Here is a 20,586-nt window from a genome sequence, read left to right as displayed (position 1 = left end):
AAATACTAATTACAGAGGGGGCCACTAGGACACCTAGCATGACTAGGCATTTCGGGCAAACTTAGATTAATTCTTAAACCAAAATTATTACAAATTATGGAGTAAGTTGACTAAATACTAAGTGACTAAATACTAGTTTGTGAGTTCAGCAATGTGAATGCTTTTGTTTTGGCACAATGCATAGTTTCTATATTGGAGTATCACAGGCAAACTTAGGACTAGTTAGGAATCATTACTTTAAGATTAAGATTCGTATTTCTGTGCTTATAGTCAGATGGGTGAGTGAGTGAGTGTAAGTGTGAACCACCAGGTGGTTTTTATGTAGTTAGTTGACTGGGTGTATTAGGGAGATGAGATGTTTTCTAACGGTAGTTTTGAAGGTGATGAATGTGTCTGCAGTTCTAGAGTTTTCGGGTAGGGTATTCCAGATTTTAGGGCCTTTGACATACATTGAATTTTTGTAAAGGTTTAGTCGGACACGGGGAATGTCGTAGAGATGTTTGTGTCTGGTGTTATGCCTGTGGGTCCTGTCACAGCTATCAAGAAAGCATTTTAGGTCAAGGTTAATATTGGAATTTAAGGTCCTGTAGCTGTAGATTGCAAAGTAGTAAGTGTGGATGTTCTAAACAGGGAGTAAGTTTAGATCTATAAAGAGTGGGGGGGGTGTGTTGCCAGGGATGGGATTTAGCGATTATTCTTACTGCTGCTTTTTGTTGGGATATTATTGGCTTTAGGTGTGTTGCTGCAGTTGATCCCCAAGCACAAATAGCATAGGTGAGGTATGGATAAATGAGTGAATGGTATAGTGTGAGAAGGGCATTTTGTGGCATGTAGTATCGTATCTTGGAGATACGATACAGTACAGTGTAACCCCGGTTTTCGTCCGGTCCGGATATCGTACAATTTGGATTTCGACCACTTTTTTTGACGGATTTTTACCCCAGGCTTCGTACATCCGCTTGGAAATAGTCCGTATCAGACATGTCTGCTCGCCCGAGACACCACCCCTCGCAACCTCACTCAGTCTGCCTTTGTCACTCTTCAGTGAACAATACTCCGCACATTCTTCCGTTGTTTTTGGTGCTTGTTTATTGAGTGCGACTGCAAAATAAGCCACCATGGGGGCCAAAGAAAGTTCCTAGTGCCAGCACTTTGGTAAAGAAGGTGAGAAACATGATAGAATTCAAGAAAGAGCTTGTATCAAAATACGAAAGTGGCGTACATGTGGCTGAGCTCGCCAAGATGTATGGGAAGTCCAAATCAATCAATTCCATCCTGGCAAAGAAAGTAAAGATCAAGGAAGCTGATGTTGCGAAAGAGGTAAATATGCTAACAAAACAGAGATAAACAATTGAAGGTGTGGAGTTGTTGTTGGTGTGGATCAATGAAAAACAGTTAGTGGGAGATAGTGTTGCGGAGGGGATAATTTGCGAAAAGGCAAGGCAGTTTCATGTGGACCTTGTAAAGAAAATGCCTAGAACGAGTGCTACTGTTAATGCAAAGTGGAGTGAGGTGCATAGTTTTTTGGAGAATTATCGCCCTAACAAAACTGTTGCAAGCCGTGTTTGCAACACATTCAATGACAATACCTTATCCCTGTTTAGGCAGATCTTAGAGATGCTAAAAACAGAGCTCTCTAGACAGATTTTTTGTGTGACAGGGGTCCAGTGACTCAAGCTGGTCCTGGTGCCAGTAAAAGACAAAGAAAGGAAGTAACCCCGGATAGGGCTTCAATACCTAAGTCCTTATGGAGGAGGATTCCCCTTCCAAACAATAACCTCTGCTCCCTCTCCCCTCCTCGCTGTCTTCCATATGCCAACGAGTGTCTTCAATAAAGGTATGTAATAGTGATTTGAATTTCATTTATCCATTTCATTAGTCGTTTATATTTATTTCTCATTGTTTTCTGTATGTAAAACTAGTTTTTTTTTTTTAATATTTTTGGGTGTTGAACGGATTAATTAGATTTGCATTATTTCTTATGGGAAATATTACTTCGGATTTCGACCGACCTGGAACGGATTAAGGACGAAAACCAGGGGTCCACTGTATAATGTCTCGGTTTAGGCATTTTAAAACCGAGCCTGAAACACCACTGGACAGGTTTTTAGTGAGACAAAGAACCAGTGAGCCAGAACAAGATGTTAGTGGTTAAGAGAGACAAAGAAGAGAAACAACACCAGGACAGTTGCCTGACATTAATAGAAGGTGACTCTCCTTCCAAGCAGTAACTTACCCCTTTCTCTTCTATCTTCTGCTTCCAGCATGCCATTAGATCTATGATAGGTAAGGGGCAGTTAAATTTCATTTACTGGACAGTATTTTAGTTAAATTTTCATTTAGTATTCATTTTTACAGTTTCCCTGTGCTGTGTAATTTTATACATTGTTTTATTAATACAGTCTCTCCTCACTTAATGGCTGAGTTCTATTCCTATGACTGCATCGGTAAACGAATTTGTCGCTATGTGAGGAGCATTCTATAATGGTAGTGAGTTTGTTACCCATCTTTGATATTGTTTTAATGTTACCTTTGCACCATTTATAACATTCCTGGTATATTTTTAAATGTTCATATAGCAGTGTACTGTACATATAATACAGAATAGAGGAAATCAGCTCTAATATACATTACGTATTTAGGTATGCATACTGGTCAGAGAACCCTTCGTAAGTCCGAATCGTCGGTAAACGAGCACGTCGCTAAGTGAGGAGAGGCTGTATATTATATAGTTATTTGGGGTTTGGAGTGGATTAATTCTCTTTACATTATTCTTTATGGGAAAAATTGCTTTAGTTGTCATCAATTTTGGTTGTTGAACCGACATCTGGAACGAATTAAATTTGAAAACAAAGGTTCCACTGTATTTTCTTAATAATTCTTGTTTGTCTTTCTGTCCTCTTATCTCCATGAGGAAGTGGAAAAGAATTCCTCCTCCTTAAGCCATGCATATTGTACGAGGTGCCTTAAATGCTGGGAGCAAGTGGCTAGTAACTTCTCCTCCTCCTGTATCAATCGTTAAATTTAAAAAGAAAAATTTCAATTTTTTTTTTCTTTTTAGGTCACCCTATCTTGGTGAGGTATGGCTTATGCTTTAAGAAAAATTACCGTTTCAACACTTGATCTCAGGAATTTAAGCTATTCCTTTTCTCCAAATTAAACATTATTCTCTCCCTCCCCCCCATACACACAGCCTTCCCATTCTTCATATGGTAAACATTACTTGCAAGTTTCATGCTTGCCCATGAACTTTGTAGTGATACTGTTTAACCCATAAAATTCTAAAGACAGACTAGATACACATCAGTCTACAATAATGTTTACATTACTTACACATTATTTTACAGATAGTTCAATAAGTAAAATAAATTACATATGTTTGAGGGTGATGCTCAATTTCAGGGTTTAATAATGAAGTTTATTGTGAATAAATTAAGTTATTGGATAAAATGTGTACAGTAGTAAGTTAAATCATTTATGGCATGGGACTCTTCAAGAAGATTTTATATGGATTATTTTCCTGAAGGGTTAGTAACCAAGGATAGGCCAGGATAACCACTGTGTCATGTATTATTTTCATTGGTGTCCTTTAACCCTTTGAGGGTCGACAGGCCCTCTCCGAAACTCGTTCTCAGGGTCGGCCAAATTTCAAAAAAAAAAAAATTATTTTTTCTTATGAAAAAATAGAGTATTTTTTTCTAAACATTATAGGCTAAACAAAAAAATTTTAACGTCAATACTTACCGAGATATGGAGGTGTGAAATTTGCCAAAATTGAACAACATATGGTAACATCGCCGACTGCCATCACCCGGTATTTTTCTATTTACTTTTTTATGTACTATTTTCAATTTTTTTTCAATTTTTCTTTTTCTGAGTAACTTTTATGGCCTCTGAGGCCAACATGATCAGTATTTTGTAAGTTATTTCTTTTTCAATACTACACAATAAGGGCGTAAACACTGTTGTCATTATTTTGTTTACAGAAAATATTTACACAAACAAACAATATGAAATGTTGTTTATTACTATTTTTCTATATTTTATATACACATATACAGTCACAGGACATGTTTCTAGAAGTTCTGCAGCCTGTGGAACTCTTTGAAACATGGTGTCATGCACAGTGGAGTTTTGCACTCCTCACACATAAAACGAGTGTCTCTGCGTTGTTGTGGGCGTTTTTTTGTATGTGAACAGACGTAACACCTCTTCTGAGCCTTTTTCTTCAAAGCAGTAGCAGGCAGTTTTACCAGGAAGTGATCACCATGCTTCAGACGAGCAGGTAGTTGTTGATAATTTGGTGGGCGGTCAATTGCAGGTGCATTTCCTTGGTACTTGAATACTATTTGTCTGATGACAGACAAACAGAATTCGCCGTACTGTGGTTTGTTTCTGGTGCTCATCTTATACATATTATAAGCATTGAGCATGGAAATGTCCAGAAGATGGAAAAACAGTTTGATGTACCACTTATAACTCTTGCGAACACAATCAGCAAACCCAATCTGCATGTCACATTTGTCCACTGAACGCATGTTGAAGGTGTAATCAATCACAGCTGCAGGTTTTAGAATGGGTTCATTTCTCTCTCTATGCTGCCTGCCACTGTCTGCCATTTCATTAGGGTGAATTGATGACAACAGTGTGACATCTCGTTTGTCATGCCACCGAAATGCCATGATGTCATTGGCAGCAAACGCCTGCACCTCACCTCTGCGAGTGCCAGCATCAAACCTGGGCATATGTTTTCGATTTGCACGCACTGTGCCACACACATCTGTCATGTTCACTCGCAAAAAATCACTGAGTGAGGGGCTTGTGTACCAGTTATCTGTATATAATATATGCCCCTTACCAAGGTATGGTTCTATCATTGTTCGAACCACATCACCTGAGATGCCCAATAACTTCCTGGTATTTTGCAATGTATAACTTCCAGTGTACACAATAATATCCAATACCAGACCACTGTAACAATCACAAAGCACAAACAACTTTATACCAAAGCGTTTCCTCTTGCTTGGTATGTACTGCTTGAAAGAGAGTCTTCCTTTGAACAGAATCAAAGACTCGTCAATTACAAGCTTCCTGAAGGGATAAAAATGAGTACTGAATTTCTGTTTCAGATACACAAACACATTCCTAATCTTATAAAACCTGTCAGTTCTGTCAGGCCTGGTTTTATCTGAGAAGTGAAGCATACGTAACATTAGCACAAATCGATTCACTGGCATTATATCACTGAAACCTGGTGTTGCAATCAGGGGGTCTGTTGACCAGTATGATTTCACTTTGTGCTTATACACATGTGGCATAAGCATTATTGTGGCAAAGAAAAGATACATCTCAGCCACAGTTGCCTCCTTCCATTGGTGTAGACGTGATTTTGGTGAAAGTATTGTGTTTGCCATGGTGTACTCGTAGTATGTGTTGCTTTCCATGACAATACTTTTCATCAGTGGTTCGTCAAAGAATAACTCGAAACATTCCAGTTCAGTGGCATTGTTCCCAAGTGCACAAGATGGCCGTATTCCACTTTGGCTGCCATCAAACTGGTGGGGATTTGGAACAAAATTGACAGCTTCCTGCCAATCCCAGGTGCGGTCTGCTGGTGGGTACTGGACAATGACAGGTGGTTGTGGTTGTGGAGGTTGTGGTTGTGGAGGTTGTGGTTGTGGAGGCTGGTGTGGTGGGGGAGTGGGGGATGGTGGCCTTTGTTCTAGATCAGCTGAGGCAGCGGCGTGGCTGGCAGCATGGCCCACTGCTGGTGCCTCACCGCCGGCACCACTACCACCACGCACATTTTCCATCCCAATTGCAACAGTATCTTCGTCATTTTCACTGTCTGTTCCTGTTGTACAGCCACGGGATGTACTCCGAGATACACTCCTTCCCCTTGGTATAACATATGGCACACTTCCAGAGCGCATATATCGTCGTATATACTGACGCTTCACTGGGGAATATTGCACTTCACTATCACTACTGGAACTAGTTTGAAGAGCTTGTAGTTCATATTCACTATCACTATCATCACCCATGCTCTCATCTGAGTCTGGGATTTGGGAAAATAGAAGTTTCCTCTTGGGTTCTGGAACAACTGAACGTGAACACGAGGGCCCAGCACCAGAGGTGGAAGGCTGAGGGTCGTCTGGGTTTTCTTCACTATTACCGATATTATGGTCATTAGTTTCGGTCAAAACCTCACTAAAACCACGAAACTCATCTTCACTGGCACTTCCATCACTATTAGAACTGTCACTGGGGAACAAAAGTGTCCCAATTCGCCGAGGAGTGAGGAGCTTCTTACCGTGAGGCATGGTGGACATTGTTTACTAAGAGGGCATTCCCACAATGCACCACTGGGTCCCAGATTTTTTTTCTACCGCGCACACTGACCACGCAGACCCATTCTCTCACACCTAGGCCTATCAGCCTTTTCGCGCGAGATTTGAGGCCGCTAGAATTTATGCGTACTAGTACGTCAAAAACCCCTACGCGTAAGACGTACTAGTACGACGAAAACCCTCAAAGGGTTAATCCTCTTGTCCAGCATGTGACTCAGAGCAGTCAGCTAACACCTAGGTACTTAATGCTAAGTGAGCATAGGCAAGAGGTGTAAGGCAACATACTGGAAATGAACTCAGGTTCTTCAAATGTAAGTGGAAGGCACCATCACTTGTGCTACAGGTAACAATGGTACCTTGATACTGGTGAAGAGTTCTTGAACTGAAGCTGCTCTTTCTTTCCTTAGGTCAAATCTGGGTATAACTTCCATTCCTAGGCTATGTGACTGCTAAGAATTTAAAATCTCATCACAAATTAGTAGTAGAATAGTTATAACTATGACCATAATTTTTAAAGGGGTGGACCAGTAAGTCAGCGGAAGGCCTTGGTCAGATGACCAAAAGCTCCAGTGGCAGGTCATCATATGTCTAAGACCTGCGTCAGGAAGCACCTGTCCTGTTTCATGACAAACCTTATGAAACGAACCAACCATCACAAAAATATGTCTAGGCAGTTGAGAAATGGGCAACTAAAGTTTCGCTTTACGGCATTCCATTAATACAGACATTTCCAATTATGACCAAAACTTGCTATACGGCTCCCCCCACCTGACTTTCTAATATGGTCACCGCGTCCCACCCAGTTTAACATTCTCCGTGAGCACCGCATCTTTCCATTATGTCTGGAAGCTTCAAAATTTTGAGTGCTTTAAAGTTATTTCGTGTTATATATACGTATACTCTTATAATTATACGTATGTGTACCTGTACCTAAATATACTTACATACTGTGTTGGCATGCAGGCACACATTAAAATCACTAAGAGTGTCTTATTAGTCTTCAGGACACCATATTAATGATGGTACTATTATACATTAGTCATCAATGAGGCACATTAATGTCATATATTACGTTAATATAAACATTTTCATTAATCCATCTATGATATTTTTTTCAAAATTACATAATAAACATGCTATGTGACAAATATGATAAATACACCCCACAGTAGAATAAATTAACATAAATATGAGATGTTAGGTGTAGATGAACGTGTATCAACCAAAACCAGACATCGTCTGTTTGTTTACTCTCCTTTCTCATTTACTCATTCTCTCTCTCTCTCCCTCGTTTATTCGTTTTTATATCGTTTACTCACCTCTCGCCCTACATTAAGACTACAAATATTGTAATGTAAGTAATAAATGTACTGTATATGCATTTTTTATCACTAGGGAGCGGGAGAGTGGGCGAACGGGTGGCGAGCGGTCACTCGCCCGCCACCCATTCAGTTTGTGTGTTTACATTGTCTGAACTCTGTGTATCTTGTTCTCTCTCATTTACTGTCTTGTTAACTAGTTGGCTCTCGTTGATGATGGCGTCTAAGCTAAGCTGTGATAAAAAGAAGAGTTGTAAGCCTCTTACTTTAAGTGCCAAGTTAGAAATGATTAAACTTAGTGAACTGACTTTTTTGGGTTATCCTAGGTTCTCTACACATATGCTGCTATGTATGATAATCTATATAACTGTATTTGTGTATACCTGGATAAACTTACTACTAACAAGTACAGTGGACCCCCGCATATCGTTGGCCTTACATAATGTTAAATCCGCATACCGCTACATTTTATCGCTAAGATTTTGCCTCGCATACCGCTAAAAAACCCGCTCAACGCTGTTCGTCCGAGACGCGTCTATGTGTGGCCTGAGCCACGCTCACATGTTCCGCCGGTGGCATTGTTTACCAGCCAGCCTCCGCGGTAACATCCAAGCATACAATCGGAACATTTCGTATTATTACAGTGTTTTTGGTGATTTTATCTGCAAAATAAGTGACCATGGGCCCCAAGAAAGCTTCTAGTGCCAACCCTACAGCAATAAGGGTGAGAATTATTATAGAGATGAAGAAAAAGATCATTGATAAGTATGAAAGTGGAGTGCGTGTCTCCGAGCTGGCCAGGTTGTATAATAAACCCCAATCAACCATCGCTACTATTGGTGGTACAGCTGCTGCTGCTGCTGTACCACTGTCAGCTGCTGCTGCTGCTGCTGCACTGTCAGCTGCTGGTGCTGCTGTAGCACCGTCAGCTGCTGCTGCTGTTGTACCATCGTCAGCTGCTGCTGCTGCTGCTGTAGTACCGTCTGCTGCTGCTGTAGCATCGTCTGCTGCTGCTGTAGCATCGTCTGCTGCTGCTGTAGCACTGTCAGCTGCTGCTGCTGCTGTACCACCGTCAGCTGCTGCTGCTGCTGTAGTACCGTCTGCTGCTGCTGTAGCATCGTCTGCTGCTGCTGTAGCATCGTCTGCTGCTGCTGTAGCACTGTCAGCTGCTGCTGCTGCTGTACCACCGTCAGCTGCTGCTGCTGTAGTACCGTCTGCTGCTGCTGTAGCACTGTCAGCTGCTGCTGCTGCTGCTGCTGCTGTAGCACCGTTGTTGGTGTGGCTTATTGAGAATACCAAGAAACAATTAACCCCAGAGGATTTGCCACCCAGGATAACCCAAAAAAGTCAGTGTCATCGAGGACTGTCTAACTTATTTCCATTGGGGTCCGGTTAGGTTAGGTTAGGTTAGGTTAGGTCGACTAACACCCAGGTGAACAGGGAAAAATGCCTGGAACTAGTGCTCATATTGGTGAATTTAAAGCAAAGGTTGGTTTGAGAGATTTAAGAATCGTAGTGGCATACACAGTGTGATAAGGCCTGTTCTGGAAGAAAATGCCAAACAGGACCTACAGTACTCAGGAGGAAAAGGCACTCCCAGGACACAGTGTCTCATCAGTCATTGCTGCATCTTCAATAAAGGTAAGTGTCATTTATTCTTCATTTAGTAGAGTAGTACATGCACAATATATATTGTGCATGTACAGTGTACTACTCTACTATTGTGCATGTATCCTTCTCTTTGTGTGTAGGAAAATATATATTTCATGTGGTAAAATTTTTTTTTCATACTTTTGGGTATCTTGCACGGATTAATTTGATTTCCATTATTTCTTATGGGGAAAATTCATTCGCATAACGATAATTTCGCATAACAATGAGCTCTCTTGCACGGATTAATATCGCTATGCGGGGGTCCACTGTATGTTGATGGCTGAGATAGCCATCAAATACAGTTACATATAGCAGCATATGTGTAGAGAACCTAGGATAACCCAGAAAAGTCAAAGTGACTTATTGCTGACATGGAGAAACTCTTATACTGCCACTCACGTTTCACGTGTATTAATATTTTAAGGTAAGTAACAAGTGTACTGTATGTGTATTTTGTTTTATTGTGTTTTTTAATGCCTAGTCCTATGGCTAACTTAATATGTGTTAATGTAAACCTGTTACCTAGCATTTATATGCATTTATAAGTGGAAAAAAGGCGTTTCACTTTACAGCAATTTCCCCTTTATGGTGGTAGCCTGGACCCTAACCTGCCGTATAAGTGGGGCCCCTACTATATATAGAAGTTTGACGAATGGTTTAGGTGCTCTGCAAGTCTGTGAATGCACAAAGGAATTAACAATGTCTCAGAAGGATTCTAAATGTGGTGGTCCATCAAACATTTAAGATTCCTGAGGGAAGATAGTGCTGCACATGAGCAGCACTTGTCTGTGAACTTATGCTTTCATCTCTTCATCAGAACTTTCGGTGCACATTAACAGGTATGGTCCAGCTACATGCACTGTACCGTATTGGAGTCAAGTTGCTGTATTTTTTAACTCTGTATTTTTTATTGACAGGATGCCAGCTTATAAGAAAGATGGTTATGGTGGTGATGACCGAGGTGGTGTCCGTTACAGGTTAGTTATTATAAACGTGCATGGTTAGTTTTATGATATTGGTTGTGGTTCGTGTATAGGAGGCATCTTGTTTATAGTATTACTGTATAAGGTACTGTAATGTTAATTTCTTCCCTTAATATTTATGCACTACTTGCTGGCTGCACAGGGGACGAGGCCGTGGTGGGTTTGGCCGGGCAGGGCGAGATAGTGGTGGCGGCCGAGGCTATGGACGTGGTGGAGGCAGTTATGACCATGATAGATATAAGTGGAGCGACAGAGGAGGAAGACATGAAGGCTCTGGGGGCTACAGAGACAGAGGTTATGGTCAGAGCAGGTGAGTGTCTTGGTATTAACATCACCATAACCGTCTTGGAAACTGAACTGAACCTAGACTTGTGTTAGGTTTATGATGTGAATCCTTTGAGTGGATTATGGATGATCCCTCGCCTGATCAAGGGTTAATTAGAAAAAATGTTTTTAAGAAATTATTTTACATTAGTTCATGTTTATCATGTTTATCTGGAAATTTGACTTTTCTGCCTATTTTAACCCTTTGAATGTTTTGGTCATACATATATATACGTCTTAGGAGCCAGTGTGTTTGACGTATATATACTCAAAAATTCTAGCGGCTTCAAATCAAGCAGGAGAAAGGTGGTAGACCCACATGTGAGAAAATGGGTCTGTGTGGTCAGTGTGTGCAGCATAAAAATAATCCTGCAGCACGCAGTGCATAATGAGAAAAAAAACTCCAACTGTGTTTTTTTTATATTAAAACGCCGACTTTGAGGTGTATTTTCATATAGTATTTATGGTTGTATTCTCGTTTCCTTGGTTTCATTTGATAGAATGGAAAACTGATTGGTTTCAATATGAAAAGTGCCTTGAAATGGAGCTCAAAGTAGCAGAAATGTTCGATTTTTGCCGGTTTAAGAGTAAACAAATGACACCATTGTCCAATAAATGTCCAGCTAGCCATTCTGATACGCAGTCATGAATGGGTTGACATTATTTATACAATTATTACAATAATGCAGTAGTCTGCTTAACAGTAAATCTTCTATTTTTGATGTGAATAAAAATTCAAAAGAGAGAGCAAGAGTAATATAAGAGGGGCCTGGAGACGTGACTAATGAACAGAGAAAATGTTATTTTAATGCCAGAAATGTCTGCATTGTTCATTCTAGACCCTATTTTGAAATTGGCTTATTTTTTAATTTGTGTGAAATTTGCCAAATTGCCAATTTCTGACCACTTTATTGGGTAGTTGAAATCAGTAAATGAGCGGTTTCTTGTACTCAGTCGATAGAACAAGTAGAGTGCTAAAAAAAATAGCTATGAGTTTGGTCGACTGGAACAATGGAATTGGCCGAAAATAGGGCTCACAGTGGGCAAAATTGCCAATGTGTAACTATCGCCGAGATCACTAACTTCGCGAGAGCATAATTCCGTACATTTTCCATCAAATTTCGTACTTTTGGTGCCATTACCATTGGGGAAAGATTCTCTGTCATTTCATAAGAAATTTTTTTTTTTCCTCAAGATATTTTGTGACAGAGAGAGAGACTCTAGGATTGGGGGTTGCGACAGTCAGAGGGTTAAAAAATTCCACGTACATGTACAGGGAACTCTCTTAGATGAACATATATTGAAGTTGAGTTCAATTTTGTTTAACAGTGGGCTTTATTATATGCTGATTCACATTGGTATTTTCATGCAGTGGCTAGTATTGGCAGTAAGTTCACTGTTTACACAGTTTTTGCTTTAACCCTTCGACTGTTACGGCCGTATATATACATCTTATGAGCCAGTGTTTCGGACGTATATACAGTGGACCCCCGACATTCGATGCCATCGACATTCGATAAATCCGACATTCGATGCATTTTAATGCAAAAATTTTGCCTCGACATTCGATGGAAAACCCGACATTCGATACGATTCATACGAGACGTGTCCACATGTGGCCTGAACTGCCCCGTGTGTGCCAGTGTTTACAAGCCAGCCAGTGTGCGCGCATCTAAGGATACATTCGGTACATTCCATATTATCCATATTATCACTGTTTTTGGTGCTTGTTTCTGCAAAATAAGTCACCATGGGCCCCAAGAAGGCTTCTAGTGCCAACCCTGTGGTAAAAAGGGTGAGAATTAGTATGGAAATTAAGAAAGATTTTGAAGGGTTTGGGGCTAACCCTGAGAAGTCTATGCCAGTTGTGGACTCCATTGTGCCTACTTCAAAAATTAAGGAAATGTGTGCAAAGTGGGTTGAACTGCAAACCTTTATGGATGAAAATCACCCTAACACAGCTATTGCAAGCTGTGCTGGTGACTATTACGATGACAATGTTATGACCCATTTTAGACAAATCTTAAAGGAACGGCGACAGAGGTCCAGTGACTCTCAAGCTGGTCCTAGTGGCATTAAAAGAAGAAGGGAAGTAACCCCGGAAAAGGACTTGCTACCTCAAGTCCTAATGGAAGGGGATTCCCCTTCTAAACAGTAACAACTTTGACACACTCCCCTCCTCCCATCCCATCAATCATCACCAGATCTTCATTAAAGGTAAGTGTCAATTATTCTATTGTTATTATTGTATTGTTATTGTTGTTATTGTAATTATTCTATTGCATTAAACTTAATACACCTACCATCCGACTTACGACCGAGTTCAGTTCCGAGAAACCGGTCGTAAGTCGAAATGGTCGTAAGTCGAACTTTACTACTGAATATCAACAAAACATTTTTGTAATGACTTTATTTTATTGTTTTATTTTGGTATTTCATGTTTTACTTCACTTTTTATGCTGTTAGTACTGTATTTTATACTGTAAGGTTTAGGATAAACACTGTGTACAACACAAATAGTTGTTTATTTCCCAGAAATTTGGCATAAAAAAACACGGTCGTAAGTCGAGTGGTCGTAAGGCGAGTAGGTCGTAAGTTGGATGGTAGGTATATTTCATGTGGTAAATTTTTTTTTTTCATACTTTTGGGTGTCTTGCACATATTAATTTGATTTCCATTATTTCTTATGGGGAAAATTAATTCGACTTCCGATATTTTCGACGTTCGATAGCTCTCAGGAATGGATTAGTATCGAATGTCAAGGGTCCACTGTATACTCAATAATTCTAGCGGCTTCAAATCAAGCAGGAGAAAGCTGGTAGGCCCACATGTGAGAGAATGGGTCTGTGTAGTCAGTGTGCACTGTATAAAAAAAATCCTGCAGCACACAGTGCATAATGAGAGACAAAAACTCTGACCGTGTTTTTGGATTAAAACACCGACTTTGTGGTGTATTTTCCTATAGTATTTATGATTGTATTCTCATTTTCTTGGTCTCATTTGATAGAATGGAAAACATTTTACAGAAATAGAGATTATTTTGTTTAGTTTCATGATGAAAACGACCTTGAAATTGAGCTCAAAGTAGCAGAAATGTTTGATTTTTACCACTGTTCAAGGGTAAGCAAATCACACCACACATCTAATACACGTCAATTGGGGAGTCTGATATTCTTTCACTGATATTATTTATACCATTTTTACAATAATGCAGTAGTCTGCATAACAGTAAATCTTCTATTTTTTGTGTGAATAAAAAATCAAAATAGAAAGCAAGAATAATATAAGAGGGGCCTGTAGACGTGACTAATGAACAGAGGATATGTTATTTTAGTGCCAAGAATGTCTGCATTGTTTATTCTGGACCCTATTTTGTAATTGGCATCTTTTTTAATTTGTGTGAAATTGGCCAAATTGCCAGTTTCTGACCTCTTTGTTGGGTAGGTGAAATCAGTAAATGGGCAGTTTCTTGTACTCAGTTGATAGAAAAAATGGAGTTCTAAAGAAATAGCTATGAGTTTGGTTGACTGGAACAGTGGAATTGGCTGAAAATAGGGCTCAAAATCAGCGAAATTGCCAATGCGTATATATCCCTGAGATCACTAACTTCGCGGGAGCATAATTTCGTAAGTTTTCGATCAAATTTTGTTCTTTTAGTGTAGTTACTATCGGGAAAAGATTCTCTTTCATTTCACAAGAAAAAATAATTATTTTTTTTCCCAAAAATTTTTCGACACCAGGAGACACTTCAGAATTTGGAGTTGCGACAGTCAAAGGGTTAAATTACCAGGTTAGGGGGCTTACAATATAGCCTATTATCTGAAACTTCTGAATTATGAAATAAATTTTTCTTATTTGCTTGTCTTCTGAACTAGGTGATTTGATCCGTTAATGCAGAAGACAATCGTACACTTAGAATACAGGTATTGTAACCTGTAGTGCTACAGTACAGTGCTGTTCCGTATAGTAATTTTGTAGTACAGGTTGGTCATCACTAATCCGGCATCATCTGCACCTGTAGAGTGCCGGATTACTGATTTTGCCGGATCACTCAATTCGCATCCTATACAGTGGACCCCCGCATAACGATGGCATCACATAGCGATTTTTCCGCATACCGATTACTTTTATCGCAAAATTTTTGCCGCGCATACCGATTAAAAACCCGCTTACCGATTTTCGTCCGAGACGCGTCCAATGTGCCCTCAGCCAGCCTCACATGTGCCGGCCGTCCCATTGTTTACCAGCCAGCCTCCGCGGTAACATCCAAGCATACACTCGGAATATTTCGTATTATTACAGTGTTTTCGGTGCTGTTTCTGGAAAATAAGTGACCATGGGCCCCAAGAAAGCTTCTAGTGCCAACCCTGTGGTAAAAAGGGTGAGAATTAGTATGGAAATTAAGAAAGATTTTGAAGGGTTTGGGGCTAACCCTGAGAAGCCTATGCCAGTTGTGGAATCCATTGTGCCTACTTCAAAGATTAAGGAAATGTGTGCACAGTGGGTTGAACTGCAAACCTTTATAGATGAAAATCACCCTGACACAGCTGTTGCAAGCCGTGCTGGTGACTATTTCAATGACAATGTTGTGGCCCATTTTAGACAAATCGTAAAGGAACGGGAGGTACAGAGCTCTATGGACAGATTTGTTGTGCGACAGAGGTCCAGTGACTCTCAAGCTGGTCCTAGTGGCATTAAAAGAAGAAGGGAAGTAACCCCGGAAAAGGACTTGCTACCTCAAGTCGTAATGGAAGGGGATTCCCCTTCTAAACAGTAAGAAGATAATGCTCTCCCCTCCTCCCATCCCATCAATCATCACCAGATCTTCAATAAAAGTAAGTGTCATGTAATTGTGCATGCCTTTTTCAGTTTGTGTGTATTAAAATTAACATTTCATGTGGTAAAAAAAAATTTTTTTCATACTTTTGGGCGTCTTGCACGGATTAATTTTATTTCCATTATTTCTTATGGGGAAAATTCATTCGCATAACGATTATTTCGCATAACAATTATCCCTCTTGCACGGATTAAAATCGTTAACCGGGGGTCCACTGTATTTGAAAATAAGAAAAAAATTTGGTGTGAGTTAAACAAGTTAAGAAAGCCTAGAGAACGAATGGATTTGTCAGTTAAAAACAGAGTAGGGGAGTTAGTAGATGGGGAGAGGGAGGTATTAGGTAGATGGCGAGAATATTTTGAGGAACTTTTAAATGTTGAGGAAGAAAGGGAAGCGGTAATTTCATGCACTGGCCAGGGAGGTATACCATCTTTTAGGAGTGAAGAACAGGATGTGAGTGTGGGGGAGGTGCATGAAGCACGTAGAATGAAAGGGGCTAAAGCAGCTGGAACTGATGGGATCATGACAAATGTTAAAAGCAGGGGGGGATATAGTGTTGGAGTGGTTGGTATTTTTGTTTAATAAATGTATGAAAGGGGGGAAGGTACCTAGGGATTGGCAGAGAGCATGTATAGTCCCTTTATATAAAGGGAAGGGGGACAAAAGAGATTGTAAAAATTATAGAGGAATAAGTTTACTGAGTATACCAGGAAAAGTGTAGAGTAGGGTTATAATTGAAAGAATTAGAGGTAAGACAGAATGTAGGATTGCAGATGAGCAAGGAGGTTTCAGAGTGGGTAGGGTATGTGTAGATCAAGTGTTTACATTGAGGCATATATGTGAACAGTATTTAGATAAAGGTAGGGAAGTTTTTATTGCATTTATGGATTTAGAAAAGGCATATGATAGAGTGGATAGGGGAGCAATGCGGCAGATGTTGCAAGTACAGTGGACCCCCGGTTAACGATATTTTTTCACTCCAGAAGTATGTTCAGGTGCCAGTACTGACCGAATTTGTTCCCATAAGGAATATTGTGAAGTAGATTAGTCCATTTCAGACCCCCAAACATACACATACAAACGCACTTACATAAATACACTTACATAATTGGTCGCATTCGGAGGTGATCGTTATGCGGGGGTCCACTGTATATGGAATAGGTGGTAAGTTATTAAATGCTGTAAAGAGCTTTTATGAGGATAGTGAGGCTCAGGTTAGGGTGTGTAGAAGAGAGGGAGACTACTTCCCAGTAAAAGTAGGTCTTAGACAGGGATGTGTAATGTCACCATGGTTGTTTAATATATTTATAGATGGGGTTGTAAAAGAAGTAAATGCTAGGGTGTTCGGGAGAGGGGTGGGGTTAAATTATGGGGAATCAAATACAAAATGGGAATTGACAGCTACTTTTTGCTGATGAAACTGTGCTTATGGGAGATTCTAAAGAAAAATTGCAAAGGTTAGTGGATGAGTTTGGGAATGTGTGCAAAGGTAGAAAGTTGAAAGTGAACATAGAAAAGAGTAAGGTGATGAGGGTATCAAATGATTTAGATAAAGAGAAATTGGATATCAAATTGGGGAGGAGTAGTATGGAAGAAGTGAATGTTTTCAGATACTTGGGAGTTGACGTGTCAGTGGATGGATTTATGAAGGATGAGGTTAATCATAGAATTGATGAGGGGAAAAATGGTGAGTGGTGCGTTGAGGTATATGTGGAGGCAAAAAACGTTATCTATGTAGGCAGAGAAGGGAATGTATGAAAGTATAGTAGTACCAACACTTATATGGATGTGAAGCTTGGGTTGTGAATGCAGCAGTGAGGAGGCGGTTGGAGGCAGTGGAGATGTCCTGTCTAAGGGCAATTTGTGGTGTAAATATTATGCAGAAAATTCGGAGTGTGGAAATTAGGAGAAGGTGTGGAGTTAATAAAAGTATTAGTCAGAGGGCTGAAGAGGGGTTGTTGAGGTGGTTTGGTCATTTAGAGAGAATAAATCCAAGTAGAATGACTTGGAGAATGTATAAATCTGTAGGGGAAGGAAGGCGGGGTAGGGGTCGTCCTCGAAAAGGTTGGAGGGAGGGGGTAAAGGAGGTTTTGTGGGCATGGGGCTTGGACTTCCAGCAAGCTTACGTGAGCGTGTTTGATAGGAGTGAATGGAGACGAATGGTATTTGGGACCTGACGATCTGTTGGAGTGTGAGCAGGGTAATATTTAGTGAAGGGATTCAGGGAAAACAGTTATTGTAGATTTATCCAGACCTGAGTCCTGGAAATGGGAAGTACAATGCCAGCACTGTAAAGGAGGGGTTTGGGATATTAGCAGTTTGGAGGGATATGTTGTGTATCTTTATAGGTATATGCTTCTAAACTGTTGTGTTCTGAGCACCTCTGCGAAAACAGTGATTATGTGTGAGTGAGGTGAAAGTGTTGAATGATGATGAAAGTATTTTCTTTTGGGGATTTTCTTTCTTTTTTGGGTCACCCTGCCTCGGTGGGAGACGGCCGACTTGTTAGAAGATTTACTGTTATGCAGATTACTGCATTATTGTAATAATTGTATAAATAATGTCAACCCATTCGTGACTGCGTATTAGACTGGCCAGTCGGATACGTATTGGACAGTAACATCATTTGTTTACTCCTGAACATTGGCAAAGAATCGAGCATTTCTGCTACTTTGAGCTCAATTTTAAGGTACTTTTTGTCGTGAAACCAATGAAAATCATATCAGTTTTTTGTAATATATCTTCCATTCTATCAAATGAGACCAAAAAACCGAGAATACAACCATGAAAACCATATGAAAATGTACCGCTATGGGGCGGCTAATGGCTGATAAGTGAACTCTGTTATTTATTGTCTGATTTCTTTCATTTTGGGTGTATGTTAAGAAGCATCTTTCCATCATACATTGCTCAAATTTTAATAAGACAGCCAAACAAACAACTGATAGAAAAATATATTTGCCAAAAATCTTATATGGCAAGGCCAAGCTAGGTACTGGAAATAAGTCACTTTGACTTTTTTGGGTTATCCTAGGTTCTCTACATATATGCTGCTATGTATGATATTCTGTGTAGAGAAAACAGCTTTTTTGTTTCAATTTTATGGTGCATTACCAGTGTATATCACAGCCCTGTGCTATACTCTATTTTCTCTAATATAAGCCTCCAAGACAGGGATAGGAGGATGGTACAGTGGACCCTCGTTTTTTTGTAATTAATCCGTTCCAGAGAGTGTGACTAATGGCGAAATTGACGATTTGCGAAACCATTTTCCTCAGAAGAAATACAGTATAACCCTGGATATCGTGGTTGTCAGACTTCGTAATATTCGGAAATCGTAACACTTTTTCGTCAAAATATTGGTTCGGTGACTGTCATTGAGCTCGATAAGTCATTCATCCTGAATGTATCCACTTGGCAACAGCGGCCTGACACTGTGTGCCATAGTTTATCAGCTAGTGAGCACGATCCCACGCGTTCATACGATACATTTCATATTATTCCATTCTTTTTAGTGCCCAAAGAGAGTTCCTAGTGCAAGCCAACCCTTTGGTAAAGGGCTGAGAGAGAGGGGAGAATATGCCTTCTTCAGTGATTCTGGGATATGTACGATACTAAAGCATCAGGAGTCAATAAAGGCTATGGCGCCAGCCAGTGATAAAGTGTAGCGTTAACTGTGTATCAGGTAAGCTATGTGATTAATCGATAGAAAAAGGACAGCACGAAACTGTCTCCTCCAATGTTGTTGGAGGTATATAGGGCTACTAACACCGCCGCCTCTGCTGCCGCCATCACCACCACCTTGCAAGGCTCATTTTTCAGTGGCCCTTATACACCCAACAATAAACAACACAACAACACTCGTAGGTTAGGGAGATAAACATATGACATATTCATTCTAGAGTACATATCATGTTTCTATGGTAATATTGTTTATTATGGCAGATGATTGTGCTAGATAAATAAGCCATAGAGTTGATATTGAAGGACTGTCTTGTCCTGTCTCCCAACACACACCCCTGCTGCCACCACAATTCCTAACGTGTGCCAGAAACAGACCTCTCTGAAACACCTTTTTGAGCGACAGGGGTTCAGTGACTCTCAAGCTGGTCCTTATTTTTTTTTTATTATCACACTGGCCGATTCCCACCAAGGCAGGGGTGGCCCGAAAAAGAAAAACTTTCACCATCATTCACTCCATCACTGTCTTGCCAGAAGGGTGCTTTACACTACAGTTTTTAAACTGCAACATTAACACCCCTCCTTCAGAGTGCAGGCACTGTACTTCCCATCTCCAGGACTCAAGTCCGGCCTGCCGGTTTCCCTGAATCCCTTCATAAATGTTACTTTGCTCACACTCCAACAGCACGTCAAGTATTAAAAACCATTTGTCTCCATTCACTCCTATCAAACACGCTCACGCATGCCTGCTGGAAGTCCAAGCCCCTCGCACACAAAACCTCCTTTACCCCCTCCCTCCAACCCTTCCTAGGCCGACCCCTACCCCGCCTTCCTTCCACTACAGACAGATACACTCTTGAAGTCATTCTGTTTCGCTCCATTCTCTCTACATGTCCGAACCACCTCAACAACCCTTCCTCAGCCCTCTGGACAACAGTTTTGGTAATCCCGCACCTCCTCCTAACTTCCAAACTACGAATTCTCTGCATTATATTCACACCACACATTGCCCTCAGACATGACATCTCCACTGCCTCCAGCCTTCTCCTCGCTGCAACATTCATCACCCACGCTTCACACCCATATAAGAGCGTTGGTAAAACTATACTCTCATACATTCCCCTCTTTGCCTCCAAGGACAAAGTTCTTTGTCTCCACAGACTCCTAAGTGCACCACTCACTCTTTTTCCCTCATCAATTCTATGATTCACCTCATCTTTCATAGACCCATCCACTGACACGTCCACTCCCAAATATCTGAATACGTTCACCTCCTCCATACTCTCTCCCTCCAATCTGATATTCAATCTTTCATCACCTAATCTTTTGTTATCCTCATAACCTTACTCTTTCCTGTATTCACCTTTAATTTTCTTCTTTTGCACACCCTACCAAATTCATCCACCAATCTCTGCAGCTTCTCTTCAGAATCTCCCAAG

At 40.5% G+C, this 20,586-nt stretch overlaps 1 protein-coding gene across 1 annotated transcript in view; it reads left to right on the top strand.

The window, feature by feature from the left end:
- Positions 1–20,586, top strand: part of LOC128698628 (glutamic acid-rich protein) — a 144,591-nt gene that overhangs the window by 3,788 nt on the left and 120,217 nt on the right. The window contains exons 2-3 of the mRNA XM_070104015.1: positions 10,240–10,299; positions 10,448–10,615. Of these exons, the coding sequence (XP_069960116.1) occupies positions 10,241–10,299; positions 10,448–10,615 (227 nt within the window). The 5' untranslated portion in view covers position 10,240. The remainder of the gene's footprint in view (positions 1–10,239; positions 10,300–10,447; positions 10,616–20,586) is intronic.

This window comes from Cherax quadricarinatus, chromosome 88 (genome assembly GCF_038502225.1).
Source record: "Cherax quadricarinatus isolate ZL_2023a chromosome 88, ASM3850222v1, whole genome shotgun sequence".
Lineage (NCBI taxonomy): Eukaryota > Metazoa > Arthropoda > Malacostraca > Decapoda > Parastacidae > Cherax > Cherax quadricarinatus.
Note: the sequence above shows the minus strand (reverse complement) of the source record. Positions and strands in the feature narration are given on the sequence as shown.